The sequence below is a fragment of the Chanodichthys erythropterus genome, chromosome 1 (genome assembly GCF_024489055.1).
Source record: "Chanodichthys erythropterus isolate Z2021 chromosome 1, ASM2448905v1, whole genome shotgun sequence".
NCBI classification, from domain to species: domain Eukaryota; kingdom Metazoa; phylum Chordata; class Actinopteri; order Cypriniformes; family Xenocyprididae; genus Chanodichthys; species Chanodichthys erythropterus.
In genome coordinates, this window is record NC_090221.1 from 2,444,039 (window position 1) to 2,460,336 (window position 16,298).

Consider the following 16,298-nt stretch of genomic DNA (forward strand, 5'->3'; position numbering starts at 1 on the left):
TGATTCTCATGTTCATGGACTAATAGGAAGAGATGGTCGTTTTTTACGAGCGGTTGAGCTGAGGATCTACAGCAATCTGTCACGACCATGGTCACGACACATTAAAGAGCAACAAAACGGTTTTTATTGTTTGAATTTCTTTAATAACTACACGGTTTGAAAGCTGGGACTTTGTTTAATATCATAAGTAACCTACTCTGTCTTGTCTGTCGATGTGTGTTCAGTATCCTCTTTGTTCCGCGATGTATTTTTCACTGCGTGTGGAGTGACAGCGCCACGGCTTGTCGGACAAAGCAACAGTAACTAAGGGGGGCGGGGCTCGGCGAAAGGCTAATTGGGCTACTTTTACACTCTTGCCGTGGGTTGTTTTTCATGTCCGCGGGTTGAATCAACCTAAATAACGTGATATTTAGATTTGGAATGAGAATTTTACCAGGGGAGCCCCACCAAAAATTAGAATTTTACCCCCTAGAACGCGATTCTGCTCACAACTGCGCAGAATCGGTCTCGAATCAGCACAAGATGTCGGCGCCATATTGATTGGGACATTGGCGGCTTGGAAGAGAATGGATGGAGGTGCGTTGTCCATATATATTATTTTAACAGTCTATGGTTTGTAATGAGATTGTGTGATGACCATGACATTTGTAATGAAATATATATGTAAATAAAACATTTTAATATAATTCAAGAAGCAATATTTAAAAGTATGGGTTTCTATTATGAAATATGAGATTTACATTATGATTCATGAACAAAATATGAAAATGGCATTTAAGTTATGCTATTTGATTCTGTAGGTGTACGTAATATAAAACTATAAAAATGACATTTTTATTCATTTCAATTGTGGATGTTTTTTTAATAGTTTGAACAACAACCCTATCTGTAGGACCATCTCCTTAAAGTGAGACCTGCACAAATAAATTCAAGAGACATACAAACAAAACAGTAAATACAAACAACAAATAATAACATTTTATTAATATTGACCTTCCTTTGAAATGTAAATATCTTTAAGTATTCTATATGCTACCAAACATTTAAAAAAAAACACTTCCCAGTAAAGCTAAAGCTTTTTTTGTGAATTACAGTGAATAACACATCAGTTGCACTGGTTTGCTATTAAAAAGAATCGATACAACTACACCAGATCTAGATATTCAAATTCCCATGATAAGAAACACTTTACACAGTATCATTTCAATGATCAGAGTAACATACAAGGACAAATGCATATTATACGTTAATAAATCTAAAAATAAATAACGGCACATTGTTTTCAGGAGCCAGAATGTTCAGTACACAATAGTTATTAAAATATTTGCATTGTCAAGTACAAAAATAATTGGTAGGAAAGGCCTGTTGCAATATTTTTAATAAATACAGTGTAGAAATAATGATTGCCACTGCCAGAGAATGATTGTTTAGTGAAATATACTTAATTAACCAGTTTATAGTATTTCTGTAAAAATGAATGGTATCACTTTACAATAAGATCTCATTTGTTAACATTTAATAAAGGCCTTCTGAAGCGAAGTGATGTGTTTTTGTAAGAAACAACATATCCATATTTAAAACTTTATAAACTATAAAACTAGCTTCCGGCAAACGTAAGTAACTTAATGTGTACGCTGCAGTTTATAAAGTTTTAAATATGGATAATTTTCTCAGAAAAACGCATTGCTTCGCTTCAGAAGGCCTTTATTAAACCATGGAGTCGTATGGATTACTTTTATGATGGATGGATGCACTTTTTTGGGCTTCAAAATCTCGGCTCCCATTATAAAGCTTGGAAGAGCCAGAATATTTTTTAATATTACTTTGATTGTGTTCATCTGAGAGAAGAAAGTCACCTAGGATGGTTTGAGGGTGAGTAAATCATGGGATAATTTTCAATTTTTGGGTCAGCTATCCCTTTAACAAATTAAACCTTATAGTAAGTAGTGTTACCAAATGACTTGTTAAGAAAAATTCTTCCCTTTTTTCTACAACTAGAAGCTGTATTCTGGTTAGGCTATAGAAAAAAGGTTAGCAAGTCCCTGAGGCCCAGTGAATTTTACATAAAGAACTGGTTTCACGTGTGCGCACTTGTGTGGAACTGTAAACACTTTAAATTCAAATCCCATCTCTGAGATCCAAGCAAGTCATGTTTCTACTACAGCAGCTCTTCCACACTAATGATCCAGATGTTCTGTTTCCCAATGCTAAATTTTAATTACCCGGTTCTGTTTAATGGCTGCCAAATGCAGACTGCTTGTTCACATAGGTAGACTACAGTGGATTTCTAAGTGCTTTGATGCATCTACCATGTGGGCATCATATCAGGAAACCAAATCCGGCCCAAATGTTTGGAGACCTCGCTGTGGATCTGCTCGATGTTGTACATGTTGTCAGGGATGAGCACCTCCTCCATGATGGACAGCTGGCTCAAGCGGCCGCCGCATATCTTCACGAACTCCATTAAGCCGCTGCAGGTGACCTCACACTCGCCCAGGCCGATGGCCGTCAGGCTCCTGCAGCGCTCGGCGATACGGATCAGCTCTTCGTCCAGCGGCTCGAGCCCATTGGCGCACACAACCAGCTCCACGAGACGCGGGCAGTTCAGGCCAATGCGGCCCAGCATGTCTTTACTGACCACCCGACCGAAGTACAGATGCGTGACGGGCGTCTCCTCACGGAAGAAGGGCTCGAACTCCTCCTCGTTCAGGAAAAAGTTCATGACGATGTTGACCTGGGGCGAGTGGCGGATGAGGGCGTCCCAGCTGCTCTTCTTGATGCTGTGGAACTGGGTTTGGCCCGGATTCTCGCTCACCACGTCGATGCGCAGGTGCTCCAGGTGGACGTGCTTCTCGGAGGACAGGGCCAGCAGAAGCTCGTCGCTCAGCAGGTGGTAGTTCAGAGCCAGTTCGCGCAGGCCGTGACACTGATCGGCTACACACAGGATGCCTGGATGAGCAAGAGGCAATGAGGTTAAAGGATTAGTTCACTTCAGAATTACAATTTCCTGATAATTTACTCAGCCCCATGTCATCCAAGATGTTCATGTCTTTCTTTCTTCAGTCGAAAAGAAATGAAGGTTTTTGATGAAAACATGTCATTGTTTGAAAGTTTGAACTAAATTGTCATATTCAATATGCTAGTGCAAGTATATAACAATTAGTTCAAACTTTGACCTGTGGAGGGCAGTAATAGAGCAGTGTCGACACTGCCGGAATTATAATAGAGAAGAAGAAGAGAGCTAGTTCAAGATGAGCATTTATGGTTAAAACGTATATAATTAAAATTTTTTTTTTTTTTTTTAGAAAATTACAGATGGTTTCTCTTGATAAGACTCTTATTCCTCGTCTGGTATCGTTTAAAGCTCTTTGAAGCTGCACTGAAACTGACATTTGGACCTTCAACTGTTTGGTGCCCATTGAAGTCCATTATATGGAGAAAAATCCTGGAATGTTTTCATCAAAAACCTTGAAGAGAGAAGGACATGAACATCTTAAATGACATGGGAGTGAATAAATAATCAGGAAATTTTAATTTGAAAGTGAACTAATCCTTTAACAAGGGTATAGTATACAGTAACTTTCATTATGGCCCTGTCAGTAAAATCCATAAGTATGCAGGGTTTCCTGTTTGCCATTTTTAAAGGTGACCTATTAAGTCTCTGGTGTCTCCAGAATGTGTCTGTGAAGTTTCAGCTCAAAATACCCTGTGGATTTTTAATTATACCATGTTTTAACTTCCTATACATGGGTGGCAGAAAAAATGATTTGGTGTGTGTACCTTTAAATGCAAATGTTCGTGCTCCCTGCCCAATACAGTGAGGCATAAAAAATACAGGAGAAGCTCACACAGCAAATATAACTCCCAAAATGGATCATTACAAACTGTTCGTGATGCAGCATATCAGATCATGTATTTTATGGATGTTTGCTAACATTCGATTCTGATGAGTTTGATAGCGTGCTACACGGCTAACGTGGCTAAAGCTGCACACTGTTGGAGAGACTCGATAAGAATGAAGATGCGTTCATGAATTATACAGACTGCAAGCGTTTTCGTGTTAAAAATGAAATAACGACATGACTCTGGTCTCTGTGAATACAGTAAGAAACAATGGCCACGTTTAACAGTGCATTAGCAATGTGTTAACAAAACACATTCAGAAAGATAATTTGCAAACATCACGAAATATCCCTGACAGCAACATAGTGTCGGCCCTGATCTGGCCCACATCTGGTCAGCATGTAGTCCACATGTACCAAATGTGGGCCAGATCTGGGCCACACTATGTTGCTGTCTGGGATATATGAAAGTGGATCATGAACAGTTGGTATCAATCCATCTTTGAGAATAAACTTCTGTGTCAAAGTTACTGGATTGTCCTTTTTCACGTTTTCTGGGTTGGTAGATGCACCCGATTATATCACTTAAACACGGAAAAAGTCTGATTTTCATAATATGTCCCCTTTAAGCAAAAAGAACGGTTTGGCCCAATGGTGGAGAAGTCGGCATTCATGACTGGCCTTTATAATATTACAAATTTATGCTCTCAAACAATGGCGATCACCATTGTAAAGGCACAGCTTAGTTTTTGTAGTGTGTTCTGCACATTTGACACTAGTTGGACTCATGTCTGTGTTTTTTGGCCGATTGAGCATGTTGAATCAGTGTCGGAGCCCACACTCTAAAAAATGGTGGGTTAAAAACAACCCAAGTTGGGTTGAAAATGGACAAAAACAGCGATTGGGTTGTTTTAACCCAGTGGTTGGGTTAAATGTTTGGCCAACATGCTAAAACTATTGTTAAAAATGACTATATTGCTGACTTAAAATGAACCCAACATAGGTTGAAATTAGGTGAGATCACTCTGATTGGCTGTTCAGCTTAGAGCGAACCAATGCACAAGAAGAAAAATGAAAATGACACTCTAAAAAATGCTGGGTTAAAAACAACCCAAGTTGGGTTGAAAAATAGACAAACCCAGCAATTGGGTTGTTTTAACCCAGGGGTTGGGTTAAATGTTTGCCCAACGTGCTGGGTAGTTTTATTTAACTGTTGTATAAAAATGACTGTATTGCTTAATTAAAATGAACCCAAAATATGCTGGAAATTAACATTTATTAATATGTTTAATAAATGAGCATTTATTAATAAGATAATGAATAATAAACAATAAACATTTATTAAATTGCTTATTAATAAATGTTCACCTTTTGATTATTGTTGTTGCCTCTAGTAATTATGTGTCTGATTGTGGATTCATTTTAAGCCAGACATATAGTCATTTTTAATCAGTAGTTGGGTTAAATAAAACTACCCAGCAGGTTGGGCAAACATTTCACCCAACCACTGGGTTTAAACAACCCAATCGCTGGGTTTGTCCATTTTCAACCCAACTTGGGTTGTTTTTAACCAAACATTATTTAGAGTGTAAATTAACCCCAAAATCGAGCTTAAACCAATTTGGCTTTGTGCGATTATGAAATCACAAAGGCTGAGATTGATTTTATGTGCAGCTTGTCATTGAAGCACAGCTTTGTGATCAGTGATAAATGCTAATCCATCTTAAAGCACTGCAAGTTTGAGTCGTTTATAATGTACATTTGAAAAAGCAACATGCGTCAAACATCTTTTTCAAACATGAGAAGCATTGATGAACCTCATGTTTAACAAAAGACAACATTTAATAACATGTTTTTACTCCAAACTCACTTCATAACATCAGTTTCATAGTATTCTAATACAGTGATAAAGGCTATGTCAATTAGCATTGCATTATAAATATACTTTATTATCATGAAAATACCCGAGAAGGCTTGAAGAACTCAGATAAAGCATATATTGTCATAGTCGTGTGTTTTTGTACGAGAGCACCCTCTGGCTTTCAGATGGAGCAGCATTTCCTACACAGAGCCGTGCTTCACTAAGAAGCTGCGCATTAAAAAAAAAAACAGCCTTTGCCAAGTCGTATTCGGTTTAATTTCGATTAATTGTGCAGCATTAAAAGCAAGCAAACAATGTAGTCAAGAAGGCAAACATCTAAGGCTCTTCTTATCAGACATATGTGAAAATGTTAAGCGGTTTGTATCAAGAGTGCTGAAAAGTGAAGCCAAAGCGCTTCAAACGCCCCCAGGTGGCTGGATGCAGTATGGGTCATAAACCCCGCCCTCTCCATGTAATCTAATGGGACATGAGACAAATAAATAATCAAATTACACTTCAAATACATTTTTTCCAAAGATGGTTTCAGTCATTTTATGCAGTTTTTAATCACGCTGATGTAAATTCAAGTGTTCGTTTTTTAAATACGTTTTTAGTTAGTTATTTGATGCTATAAAAACGGGGGTGTGACATCATGATTGACAGCTTCTCTGAGCGAAGTAGTCATTGAGGCACCAACGGACCTTTTCCGGGATTTTCGGGAGGAGATTGGAGCTTTAACTTTAATTTCTACATTTCCATAACAGTTTATTTCATAAGCAGTAAGTTGCTAAAATTAATAGGCTTAGTTAATAGGATTTTGCAAGCTTTAGTGGAATAATTTATACAATCATTTGGATGATGATAATAATGTATTAAAAAAATATTCAAGTGTGAGTTTAAAGTATGTACCTGAAGTCAGCTTATATTAGTTTGTGAATTATCAATAAACTCACACAGCAACGTGTATTAAAAAGTAAACGGGTCAATCTGGAGTTCTTGTTGACCTGAAACCAAGTTCATATTCAGTCTAAATCCTAACCTATTAGATCTGCCATGACTCAGATGGTGACGCACTGACCTGCCGGAGATACATGAGGACAGCTACTCATCTTCAGCAGCTTGAGCGTGTCACTGTTGTTGGCGACCAGTACCTTCAGGGAAGGGTCATCAACCGGTGTGTCATCAATTTTTATAGAGGATAGGGACTTGGAATTCACAAACACCACCGTCAGGGCTGAGACAAAGTGTGACTGAGAACAGACCAGACAAGACAGGCAAAGTCAGCGCCGCCGGCTACTCGTGCCCTTTACATGAAGCGTTATTTCATTATTTCATGAGGTCACCCCGCTTTGTGCTATTTGTTTTGTAGGGATGCAGTTCATTTTTTGTAACTATAAACATAAAACTACACACTTATAATACATAAACATGCTATTCATTAAAACATTTACATAGCTTCAATAATAATAACTACAATAATACAGTGAAGCTTTTGTTGATTTTGGTATTCATCATCAAATCCTCGGTAAGGATGGAGCCTTTAAAGGGATAGTTCACCCAAAAATCATTTACTCCCCCTCAAGTTGATCCAAACCTGTATGAATTTCTTTTTTCTGCTGAACACAAAACTGGAGAATATGAGTAACCAAACGGTTTCCATAGTATGGAAAAAAACTACTATGGAAGTCAATGGGGTCCATCAGCTGACATTCTTCAAAATATGTGTTCAGCAGAAGAAAGAATTAATGTACACTCTAAAACATGCTGGGTTAAAAACAACCCAAGTTGGGTTGAAAATGGACAAACCCAGCAGTTGGGTTAAATGTTTGCCAAACCTACTGGGTAGTTTTATTTAACTCAATTATTGTTTAAAAATGAGTATATGTCTGGCCTAAAATGAACCCAAAATAGGTTGTAAATTAAAATTCGGACACACAATTACTAGAGACAACAATAATAATCAAAAGATGAACATTTATTAATAAACCTACCCAACATTTAACCCAACCACTGTGTTAAAACAACCCAATCGCTGAGTTTGTCCATTTTCAACCCAACTTGGGTTGTTTTAACCCAGCAGTTGGGTTAAATGTTTGCCCAACCTGCTGGGTAGTTTTATTTAACCCAACTATTGTTTAAAAATTACTGTATTGCTTAATTAAAATGAACCCAAAATAGGTTGGAAATTAATAATTATTCATTGAACATTAATAAATGTTCATCAATAAATATTATTAAATTGCTTATTAATACATTTATATTAATAAACTATTAAACTATTAAATTTATATTAATAAAATATTAAAGCTTATTAATAAACATTCACCTTTTGTCTATTATTGTTGTCTCTAATTGCATCTGGTTTTTAATTTCCCAACTATTTTGGGTTCATTTTAAGCTAGCCATATAGCAATGTTTAAACAATAGTTGGTTTAAATTAAACATTTAACCCAACCACTGGGTTAAAACAACCCAATTGCTGGGTTTGTCCATTTTCAACCCAACTTGGGTTGTTTTTAACCCAGCATTTTTTTTATAGTGTATATTAAGTGTATTGTGAAATATTCATATATAGATACAAATATTTTAGCATAGTAAGATTTCATCATTTGCAGTGCTTTGTGGAGTGGGCGTTTCTTTAAAAAAAATAAAAAATGCTGGATTAAAAACAACCCAAGTTGGGTTGAAAATGGACAAACTCAGCGATTGGTTTGTTTTAACACAGTGGTTGGGTTAAATGTTGGGTAGGTTTATTAATAAATGTTCATCTTTTGATTATTATTGTTGTCTCTAGTAATTGTGTGTCCGATTTTTAATTTACAACCAATTTTGGGTTCATTTTAAGCCAGCCATATAGTCATTTTTAAACAATAATTGAGTTAAATAAAACTATCCAGTAGGTTTGGCAAACATTTAACCCAACTGCTGGGTTTGTCCATTTTCAACCCAACTTGGGTTGTTTTTAACCCAGCATTTTTAGAGTGTAGATTACTTACAACTTGTAGACAGTTACTGATTCCAAATTACATGACAAATATTGTAATTTAATTTTTTTTTCTTATTGACCTACGTTATTAACTAACTTATTAATCACAGGAGGTACCTCGAAAAATATTAAAGAGGTTCAGCTTACAAAAAGTTTGGGGAATCCCTGCATTGCATGTAAATATGAAAAAATGCTGGGTTAAAAACAACCCAAGTTGGGTTAAAAATGGACAAACCCAGCGATTGGGTTAAATGTTTGCACAACCTGCTGGGTAGTTTTATTTAACTCAACTATTGTTTAAAAATTACTGTATTGCTTAATTAAAATTAACCCAAAATATGTTGGAAATTAACATTATGTTTAATAAATGAACATGTATTAAAAAGTTTAATGAATAATATAATTAAACAACAAACATTTATTGAATTGCTTATAAAAATGTTCACCTTTTGATTATTATTGTTGCCTCTAGTAATTATGTGTCTGATTTTTATTTTCCAACATATTTTGGGTTCATTTTAAGCAAGAAATATAGTCATTTTTAAACAATAGTTGAGTTAAATAAAACTACCCAGCACGTTGGGCAAACATTTAACCCAATCGCTGGGTTTGTCCATTTTCAACCCAACTTGTGATGCTGTTTTCAGTGATGGTCACATGACTAGTGGCTGTTCTGTGTGTGCAATTCCACAAACTTGGAAGACTGTGTAGAAGCGTGAATAATATGTACTGTAATCAATAGAAACGTAACTGTAGTATTTTAAAATGTAATATAATCTAATTACAATTCCTTTTTTTTTTAAACCTACCCAACATTTAACCCATATAATCATTGGTTGAGTGTTCTGTACAGCATCATGGGAAATGTATTTTTTTCACCACAAATGTAGCTGTTAAATGCAACTATTTAAAAAAACAAGTAGAAATAATGCAAACAGATGGCTTCAGCACCATTGATTAAAAACCTCTGAGCTCACATGAGGTCTGTCTTTAATGATTTATAAGTAATTGTTTCCCTATGGAGAAAATGAACCTGGAACCTGAACCTGGAACCTGTTTTTGTGTTGTTGAATATTTCCTCATCAGAAGCACCTCCTTAGAGAAAATGGCCCTGACCTTAACAGAGGATACCAGACAGAGTGAAATGACGACTGAAGGATAATCCAGCCTCCAGGTGAGGGCACTGACTCATCCAGAGCTTTCTGGAGGTTGTATAGTGTGACGACAGCAAATACAAATACGGACACAAACAACAGAGCCATCTGGAAGCCGTCACATTGATGTGTGATTAATCCTGTCAATCTGGTACTGTTAAATAAAGAAGTACAGCCGCCTTTGTTTTTAAATCTTTTGTGACTAAGTAAAGCCACAACGAGCCTCAACTTGTCACTTTCAATACTGGTTACACTGCAGTGTTTCAAACTGTCAGGATTTTGTGGAGGGTGAAATTACACGTTTGACAGCTGTGACATTCTAGTAGTTTTGAACTAGCGACATGTTTTAGAGCAGATGTTTGATGTCATGTTCAGCTGGTAGATGTCGTATGGCAAGGGTGAACGGGATTCTGTTATACCTGAGACACGTTCATGAAGCTGGGTCGAGCTGTGGAAATCAGACCCAATGTCTTAATGGTGCAGTTCACCAGCTGTGAGAGGATGTCGCAGGCCGCTTCCGCAGACTCTGTGCAGCTGTCAACCTGCAAAAACATGCTTATTATCATTTTTGTTTATTTTTTTTGTCATTTTTAAAATGACTATTTTGATACACTCTAAAAAATCTTGGGTTATTTATTTATTTTTTTTAAGTCCTGGGTTGAGCCTTTGGGTAATTTTTTAGGGTTATTTTTCCAGCGTTTGGGTAGATTTTGTGTTAACCAGATCCTGGGTCAGACGTAACAACCCAGCGTTTGGGTAGATTTTGTGTTACCCAGATCCTGGGTCAGACGTAACAACCCAGTGTTTGGGTAGTTTTTGTGTTACCCAGATCCTGGGTCAGACGTAACAACCCAGTGTTTGGGTAGTTTTTGTGTTACCCAGATCCTGGGTCAGACGTAACAACCCAGTGTTTGGGTAGTTTTTGTGTTACCCAGATCCTGGGTCAGACGTAACAACCCAGTGTTTGGGTAGTTTTTGTGTTACCCAGATCCTGGGTCAGACGTAACAACCCAGTGTTTGGGTAGTTTTTGTGTTACCCAGATCCTGGGTCAGACGTAACAACCCAGTGTTTGGGTAGTTTTTGTGTTACCCAGATCCTGGGTCAGACGTAACAACCCAGCGTTTGGGTAGTTTTTGTGTTACCCAGATCCTGGGTCAGACGTAACAACCCAGTGTTTGGGTAGTTTTTGTGTTACCCAGATCCTGGGTCAGACGTAACAACCCAGCGTTTGGGTAGTTTTTGTGTTACCCAGATCCTGGGTCAGACGTAACAACCCGGCGTTTGGGTAGTTTTTTGTGTTACCCAGATCCTGGGTCAGACGTAACAACCCAGCGTTTGGGTAGATTTTGTGTTACCCAGCTCCTGGGTCAGACGTAACAACCCAGTGTTTGGGTAGTTTTTGTGTTGCCCAGATCCTGGGTCAGACGTAACAACCCAGTGTTTGGGTAGTTTTTGTGTTACCCAGATCCTGGGTCAGACGTAACAACCCAGTGTTTGGGTAGTTTTTGTGTTACCCAGATCCTGGGTCAGACGTAACAACCCAGCGTTTGGGTAGTTTTTGTGTTACCCAGATCCTGGGTCAGACGTAACAACCCGGCGTTTGGGTAGTTTTTGTGTTACCCAGCTCCTGGGTCAGACGTAACAACCCAGTATTTGGGTAGTTTTTGTGTTACCCAGCTCCTGGGTCAGATGTAACAACCCAGTGTTTGGGTAGTTTTTGTGTTTCTCAGATCCTGGGTCAGACGTAACAACCCAGTGTTTGGGTAGTTTTTGTGTTACCCAGATCCTGGGTCAGACGTAACAACCCAGTGTTTGGGTAGTTTTTGTGTTACCCAGATCCTGGGTCAGACGTAACAACCCAGCGTTTGGGTAGTTTTTGTGTTACCCAGATCCTGGGTCAGACGTAACAACCCAGTGTTTGGGTAGTTTTTGTGTTACCCAGATCCTGGGTCAGACGTAACAACCCAGCGTTTGGGTAGATTTTGTGTTACCCAGATCCTGGGTCAGACGTAACAACCCAGCGTTTGGGTAGATTTTGTGTTACCCAGATCCTGGGTCAGACGTAACAACCCAGCATTTGGGTAGATTTTGTGTTACCCAGATCCTGGGTCAGACGTAACAACCCAGCGTTTGGGTAGTTTTTGTGTTACCCAGATCCTGGGTCAGACGTAACAACCCGGCGTTTGGGTAGTTTTTTGTGTTACCCAGATCCTGGGTCAGACGTAACAACCCAGCGTTTGGGTAGATTTTGTGTTACCCAGCTCCTGGGTCAGACGTAACAACCCAGTGTTTGGGTAGTTTTTGTGTTGCCCAGATCCTGGGTCAGACGTAACAACCCAGTGTTTGGGTAGTTTTTGTGTTACCCAGATCCTGGGTCAGACGTAACAACCCAGTGTTTGGGTAGTTTTTGTGTTACCCAGATCCTGGGTCAGACGTAACAACCCAGCGTTTGGGTAGTTTTTGTGTTACCCAGATCCTGGGTCAGACGTAACAACCCGGCGTTTGGGTAGTTTTTGTGTTACCCAGCTCCTGGGTCAGACGTAACAACCCAGTATTTGGGTAGTTTTTGTGTTACCCAGCTCCTGGGTCAGATGTAACAACCCAGTGTTTGGGTAGTTTTTGTGTTTCTCAGATCCTGGGTCAGACGTAACAACCCAGTGTTTGGGTAGTTTTTGTGTTACCCAGATCCTGGGTCAGACGTAACAACCCAGTGTTTGGGTAGTTTTTGTGTTACCCAGATCCTGGGTCAGACGTAACAACCCAGTGTTTGGGTAGTTTTTGTGTTACCCAGATCCTGGGTCAGACGTAACAACCCAGCGTTTGGGTAGTTTTTGTGTTACCCAGCTCCTGGGTCAGACGTAACAACCCGGCGTTTGGGTAGTTTTTGTGTTACCCAGATCCTGGGTCAGACGTAACAACCCAGTGTTTGGGTAGTTTTTGTGTTACCCAGATCCTGGGTCAGACGTAACAACCCAGTGTTTGGGTAGTTTTTGTGTTACCCAGATCCTGGGTCAGACGTAACAACCCAGTGTTTGGGTAGTTTTTGTGTTGCCCAGATCCTGGGTCAGACGTAACAACCCAGTGTTTGGGTAGTTTTTGTGTTGCCCAGATCCTGGGTCAGACGTAACAACCCAGTGTTTGGGTAGTTTTTGTGTTACCCAGATCCTGGGTCAGACGTAACAACCCAGTGTTTGGGTAGTTTTTGTGTTACCCAGATCCTGGGTCAGACGTAACAACCCGGTGTTTGGGTAGTTTTTGTGTTACCCAGATCCTGGGTCAGACGTAACAACCCAGTGTTTGGGTAGTTTTTGTGTTACCCAGATCCTGGGTCAGACGTAACAACCCGGTGTTTGGGTAGTTTTTGTGTTACCCAGATCCTGGGTCAGACGTAACAACCCGGCGTTTGGGTAGTTTTTGTGTTACCCAGCTCCTGGGTCAGACGTAACAACCCAGTGTTTGGGTAGTTTTTGTGTTACCCAGCTCCTGGGTCAGACGTAACAACCCAGTGTTTGGGTAGTTTTTGTGTTTCTCAGATCCTGGGTCAGACGTAACAACCCAGTGTTTGGGTAGTTTTTGTGTTACCCAGATCCTGGGTCAGACGTAACAACCCAGTGTTTGGGTAGTTTTTGTGTTACCCAGATCCTGGGTCAGACGTAACAACCCAGCGTTTGGGTAGTTTTTGTGTTACCCAGCTCCTGGGTCAGACGTAACAACGCAGTGTTTGGGTAGTTTTTGTGTTACCCAGATCCTGGGTCAGACGTAACAACCCAGTGTTTGGGTAGTTTTTGTGTTACCCAGATCCTGGGTCAGACGTAACAACCCGTTGTTTGGGTAGTTTTTGTGTTACCCAGATCCTGGGTCAGACGTAACAACCCAGCGTTTGGGTAGTTTTTGTGTTGCCCAGATCCTGGGTCAGACGTAACAACCCAGCGTTTGGGTAGTTTTTGTGTTGCCCAGATCCTGGGTCAGACGTAACAACCCAGCGTTTGGGTAGTTTTTGTGTTGCCCAGATCCTGGGTCAGACGTAACAACCCAACAACCCAGCGTTTGGGTAGTTTTTGTGTTTCCCAGATCCTGGGTCAGACGTAACAACCCAGTGTTTGGGTAGTTTTTTACCCAGATCCTGGGTCAGGACGTAACAACCCAGTGTTTTGGTAGTTTTTGTGTTTCCCAGATCCTGGGTCAGACGTAACAACCCTGCGTTTGGGTAGTTTTTGTGTTACCCAGATCCTGGGTCAGACGTAACAACCCGGTGTTTGGGTAGTTTTTGTGTTACCCAGATCCTGGGTCAGACGTAATGTAACCCGGTTGTTTGGGTAGTTTTTGTGTTACCCAGATCCTGGGTCAGACGCTAGTGTTACCCAGATCCTGGGTCAGACGTAACAACCCGGTGTTTGGGTTGTTTTTGTGTTACCCAGATCCTGGGTCAGACGATTTTGTGTTACCCAGCTCCTGGGTCAGACGTAACAACCCGTTACCCAGCTCCTGGGTCAGACGTAACAACCCGGTGTTTGGGTAGTTTTTTGTGTTACCCAGATCCTGGGTCAGACGTCAACCCAGACTCCTGGGTCAGACGTAACAAGTTTGGGTAGTTTTTTGTGTTACCCAGCTCCTGGGTCAGACGTAACAATGTGTTACCCAGATCCTGGGTCAGACGTAGTTTGGGTAGAATCCTGGGTCAGACGTAACAACCCGTTGTGTTACCCAGATCCTGGGTCAGACGTAGTTTTGTTTTTTGTGTTACCGTTTGGGTAGTTTTTGTGTTACCCAGCTCCTGGGTCAGACGTAACAACCCAGCTCTCCTGGGTCAGACGTAACAACCCAGCGGTAGTTTTTGTGTTACCCAGATTGTCAGACGTAACAACCCTGGGTCATTCCACGTAACAACCCAGTGTTTGGGTAGTTTTTGTGTTACCCAGATCCTGGGTCAGACGTCAGACGTAACAACCCAGCGTTTGGGTAGTTTTGTGTTACTGGGTCAGACGTAACAACCCAGCGTTTGGGTAGTTTTTGTGTTACCCAGATCCTGGGTCAGACGTAACAACCCGTTGTTTGGGTAGTTTTTGTGTTACCCAGCTCCTGGGTCAGACGTAACAACCCAGCGTTTTGGTAGTTTTTGTGTTACCCAGATCCTGAGTCAGACGTAACAACCCAGCGTTTGGGTAATTTTTTTGTAAGGGAAACTTGTATTAGGTAACCCTCGTTCCCTGAAGGAGGGAGCGGAGACGTACATCCCGTCGCCACAGTCGCTGTACCCCTCTGATGCTGCAGTCTCACCTACTCGGCTCCAAAGCAAAAACCTGAAGATGCAACGCACCTGCTGCTCGTTAAATACCCGCGCTGCGTGGCAGAGCAGCTGCTGCATATGATTGCATGCCAATGTGCATTGGCTCGTTTTAGTTACACTCTAAGCAGTTTGGCCTCTCTAGCGAGATTCCTATTCGTCGGTCTGTCTGATGTACGTCGAATGTGACCAACTGAATGGGAACTGGTCGAACACTTGAATTACTTCTAAATGTTTAATTTTTACTTCTAATATTTGTTACACAAGCTTAAATGTAGACAATATGTATTAAAAAAATCGATATAAATATGCTATACTGTTAAATACAATAAGAAATAAATGAATTATCATGCAAACCAGTGGTTGGGTGGAGTATTTAAAAAAAGGTTTAGAGGATTTAAGTTAATCCGTAAACATTAATTCATGTGTGAAGTAAAAAAGAAGCTAGTATTGAAAAAATGAATCAAAACATTATGCTAGGTTAAATAAACAATTATGCAGGTAAAATTAACCCAACATGTGTTCTGTCCTATATTTACCAGCCCTTGGGTTGAAAACAACCCAAATTGGGTGATAATGATACTGAAAATTCAGCTTTGATCACAGGAATAAATTACATTTTACTACCTATTCACATAGAAAACAACTGTTTTAAATGGTAATAATATTTCACAATTTTTACTGTATTTTGATCAAATAAACAGTCTTGGTGAGCATGAGAGATAAGAAATCTTACAACACCAAACTTTTGAACGCTAGTAAATGCACATGGTCATTCTGTTCAACACATTTCCATGAACGATGACCTACCTTAAAGCTGACGTACTGCAGGTGCTGAGCATGTCTTTTGATGATCTGCTGGATGAGATCTGGGTGTGTGGACCTCAGGTAAGACGTAGCTGGCTGGTTCAGCTCAAATTCAAATCTCCTCCAAAGATCTGGGATGTGAAAGACGTCGTTCCACCGGCGGCACACAGAAGACGCTCGAGCCCGGTCCACCAGAGACAGGTACTGGAATATGTGCAGGACCACGTGGTGCGGAAGATTTCCCCACATCTCCTCAGTGGGTGTCTGTGAGGTTTGGATGAACGTCGGCGTGACACTCCTGTGCCTCTTGTTTCTGTCCTCTGAGGGGGTGAAACTCTCACACTTTGATCGTCCCCTTTTCAT

The 16,298-nt window shown here is 40.2% G+C and overlaps 1 protein-coding gene across 1 annotated transcript; it reads right to left on the reverse strand.

Moving 5' to 3' along the window:
* Positions 1 to 2,238: 2,238 nt before the first annotated feature.
* Positions 2,239 to 16,298, reverse strand: fbxl3l (F-box and leucine-rich repeat protein 3, like). The gene is made up of 4 exons (XM_067364197.1): positions 15,939 to 16,298; positions 10,263 to 10,385; positions 6,782 to 6,953; positions 2,239 to 2,949 (listed from the first exon to the last, which is right to left on the reverse strand). Exons 1-4 carry the CDS (start codon positions 16,296 to 16,298, stop codon positions 2,306 to 2,308), a joined length of 1,299 nt encoding a protein of 432 aa, XP_067220298.1. The 3' UTR covers positions 2,239 to 2,305.

Coding starts and splice junctions, on each gene's coding strand:
- fbxl3l (XM_067364197.1), bottom strand. CDS start 16,298: ATGAAAAGGGGACGATCAAAGTGTGAGAGTTTCACCCCCTCAGAGGAC. Junction 10,386..15,938: donor TGCAGTACGTCAGCTTTAAG/GTAGGTCATCGT, acceptor ATGTTTTTGCAG/GTTGACAGCTGCACAGAGTC. Junction 6,954..10,262: donor GCTTCATGAACGTGTCTCAG/GTATAACAGAAT, acceptor GTCTGTTCTCAG/TCACACTTTGTCTCAGCCCT.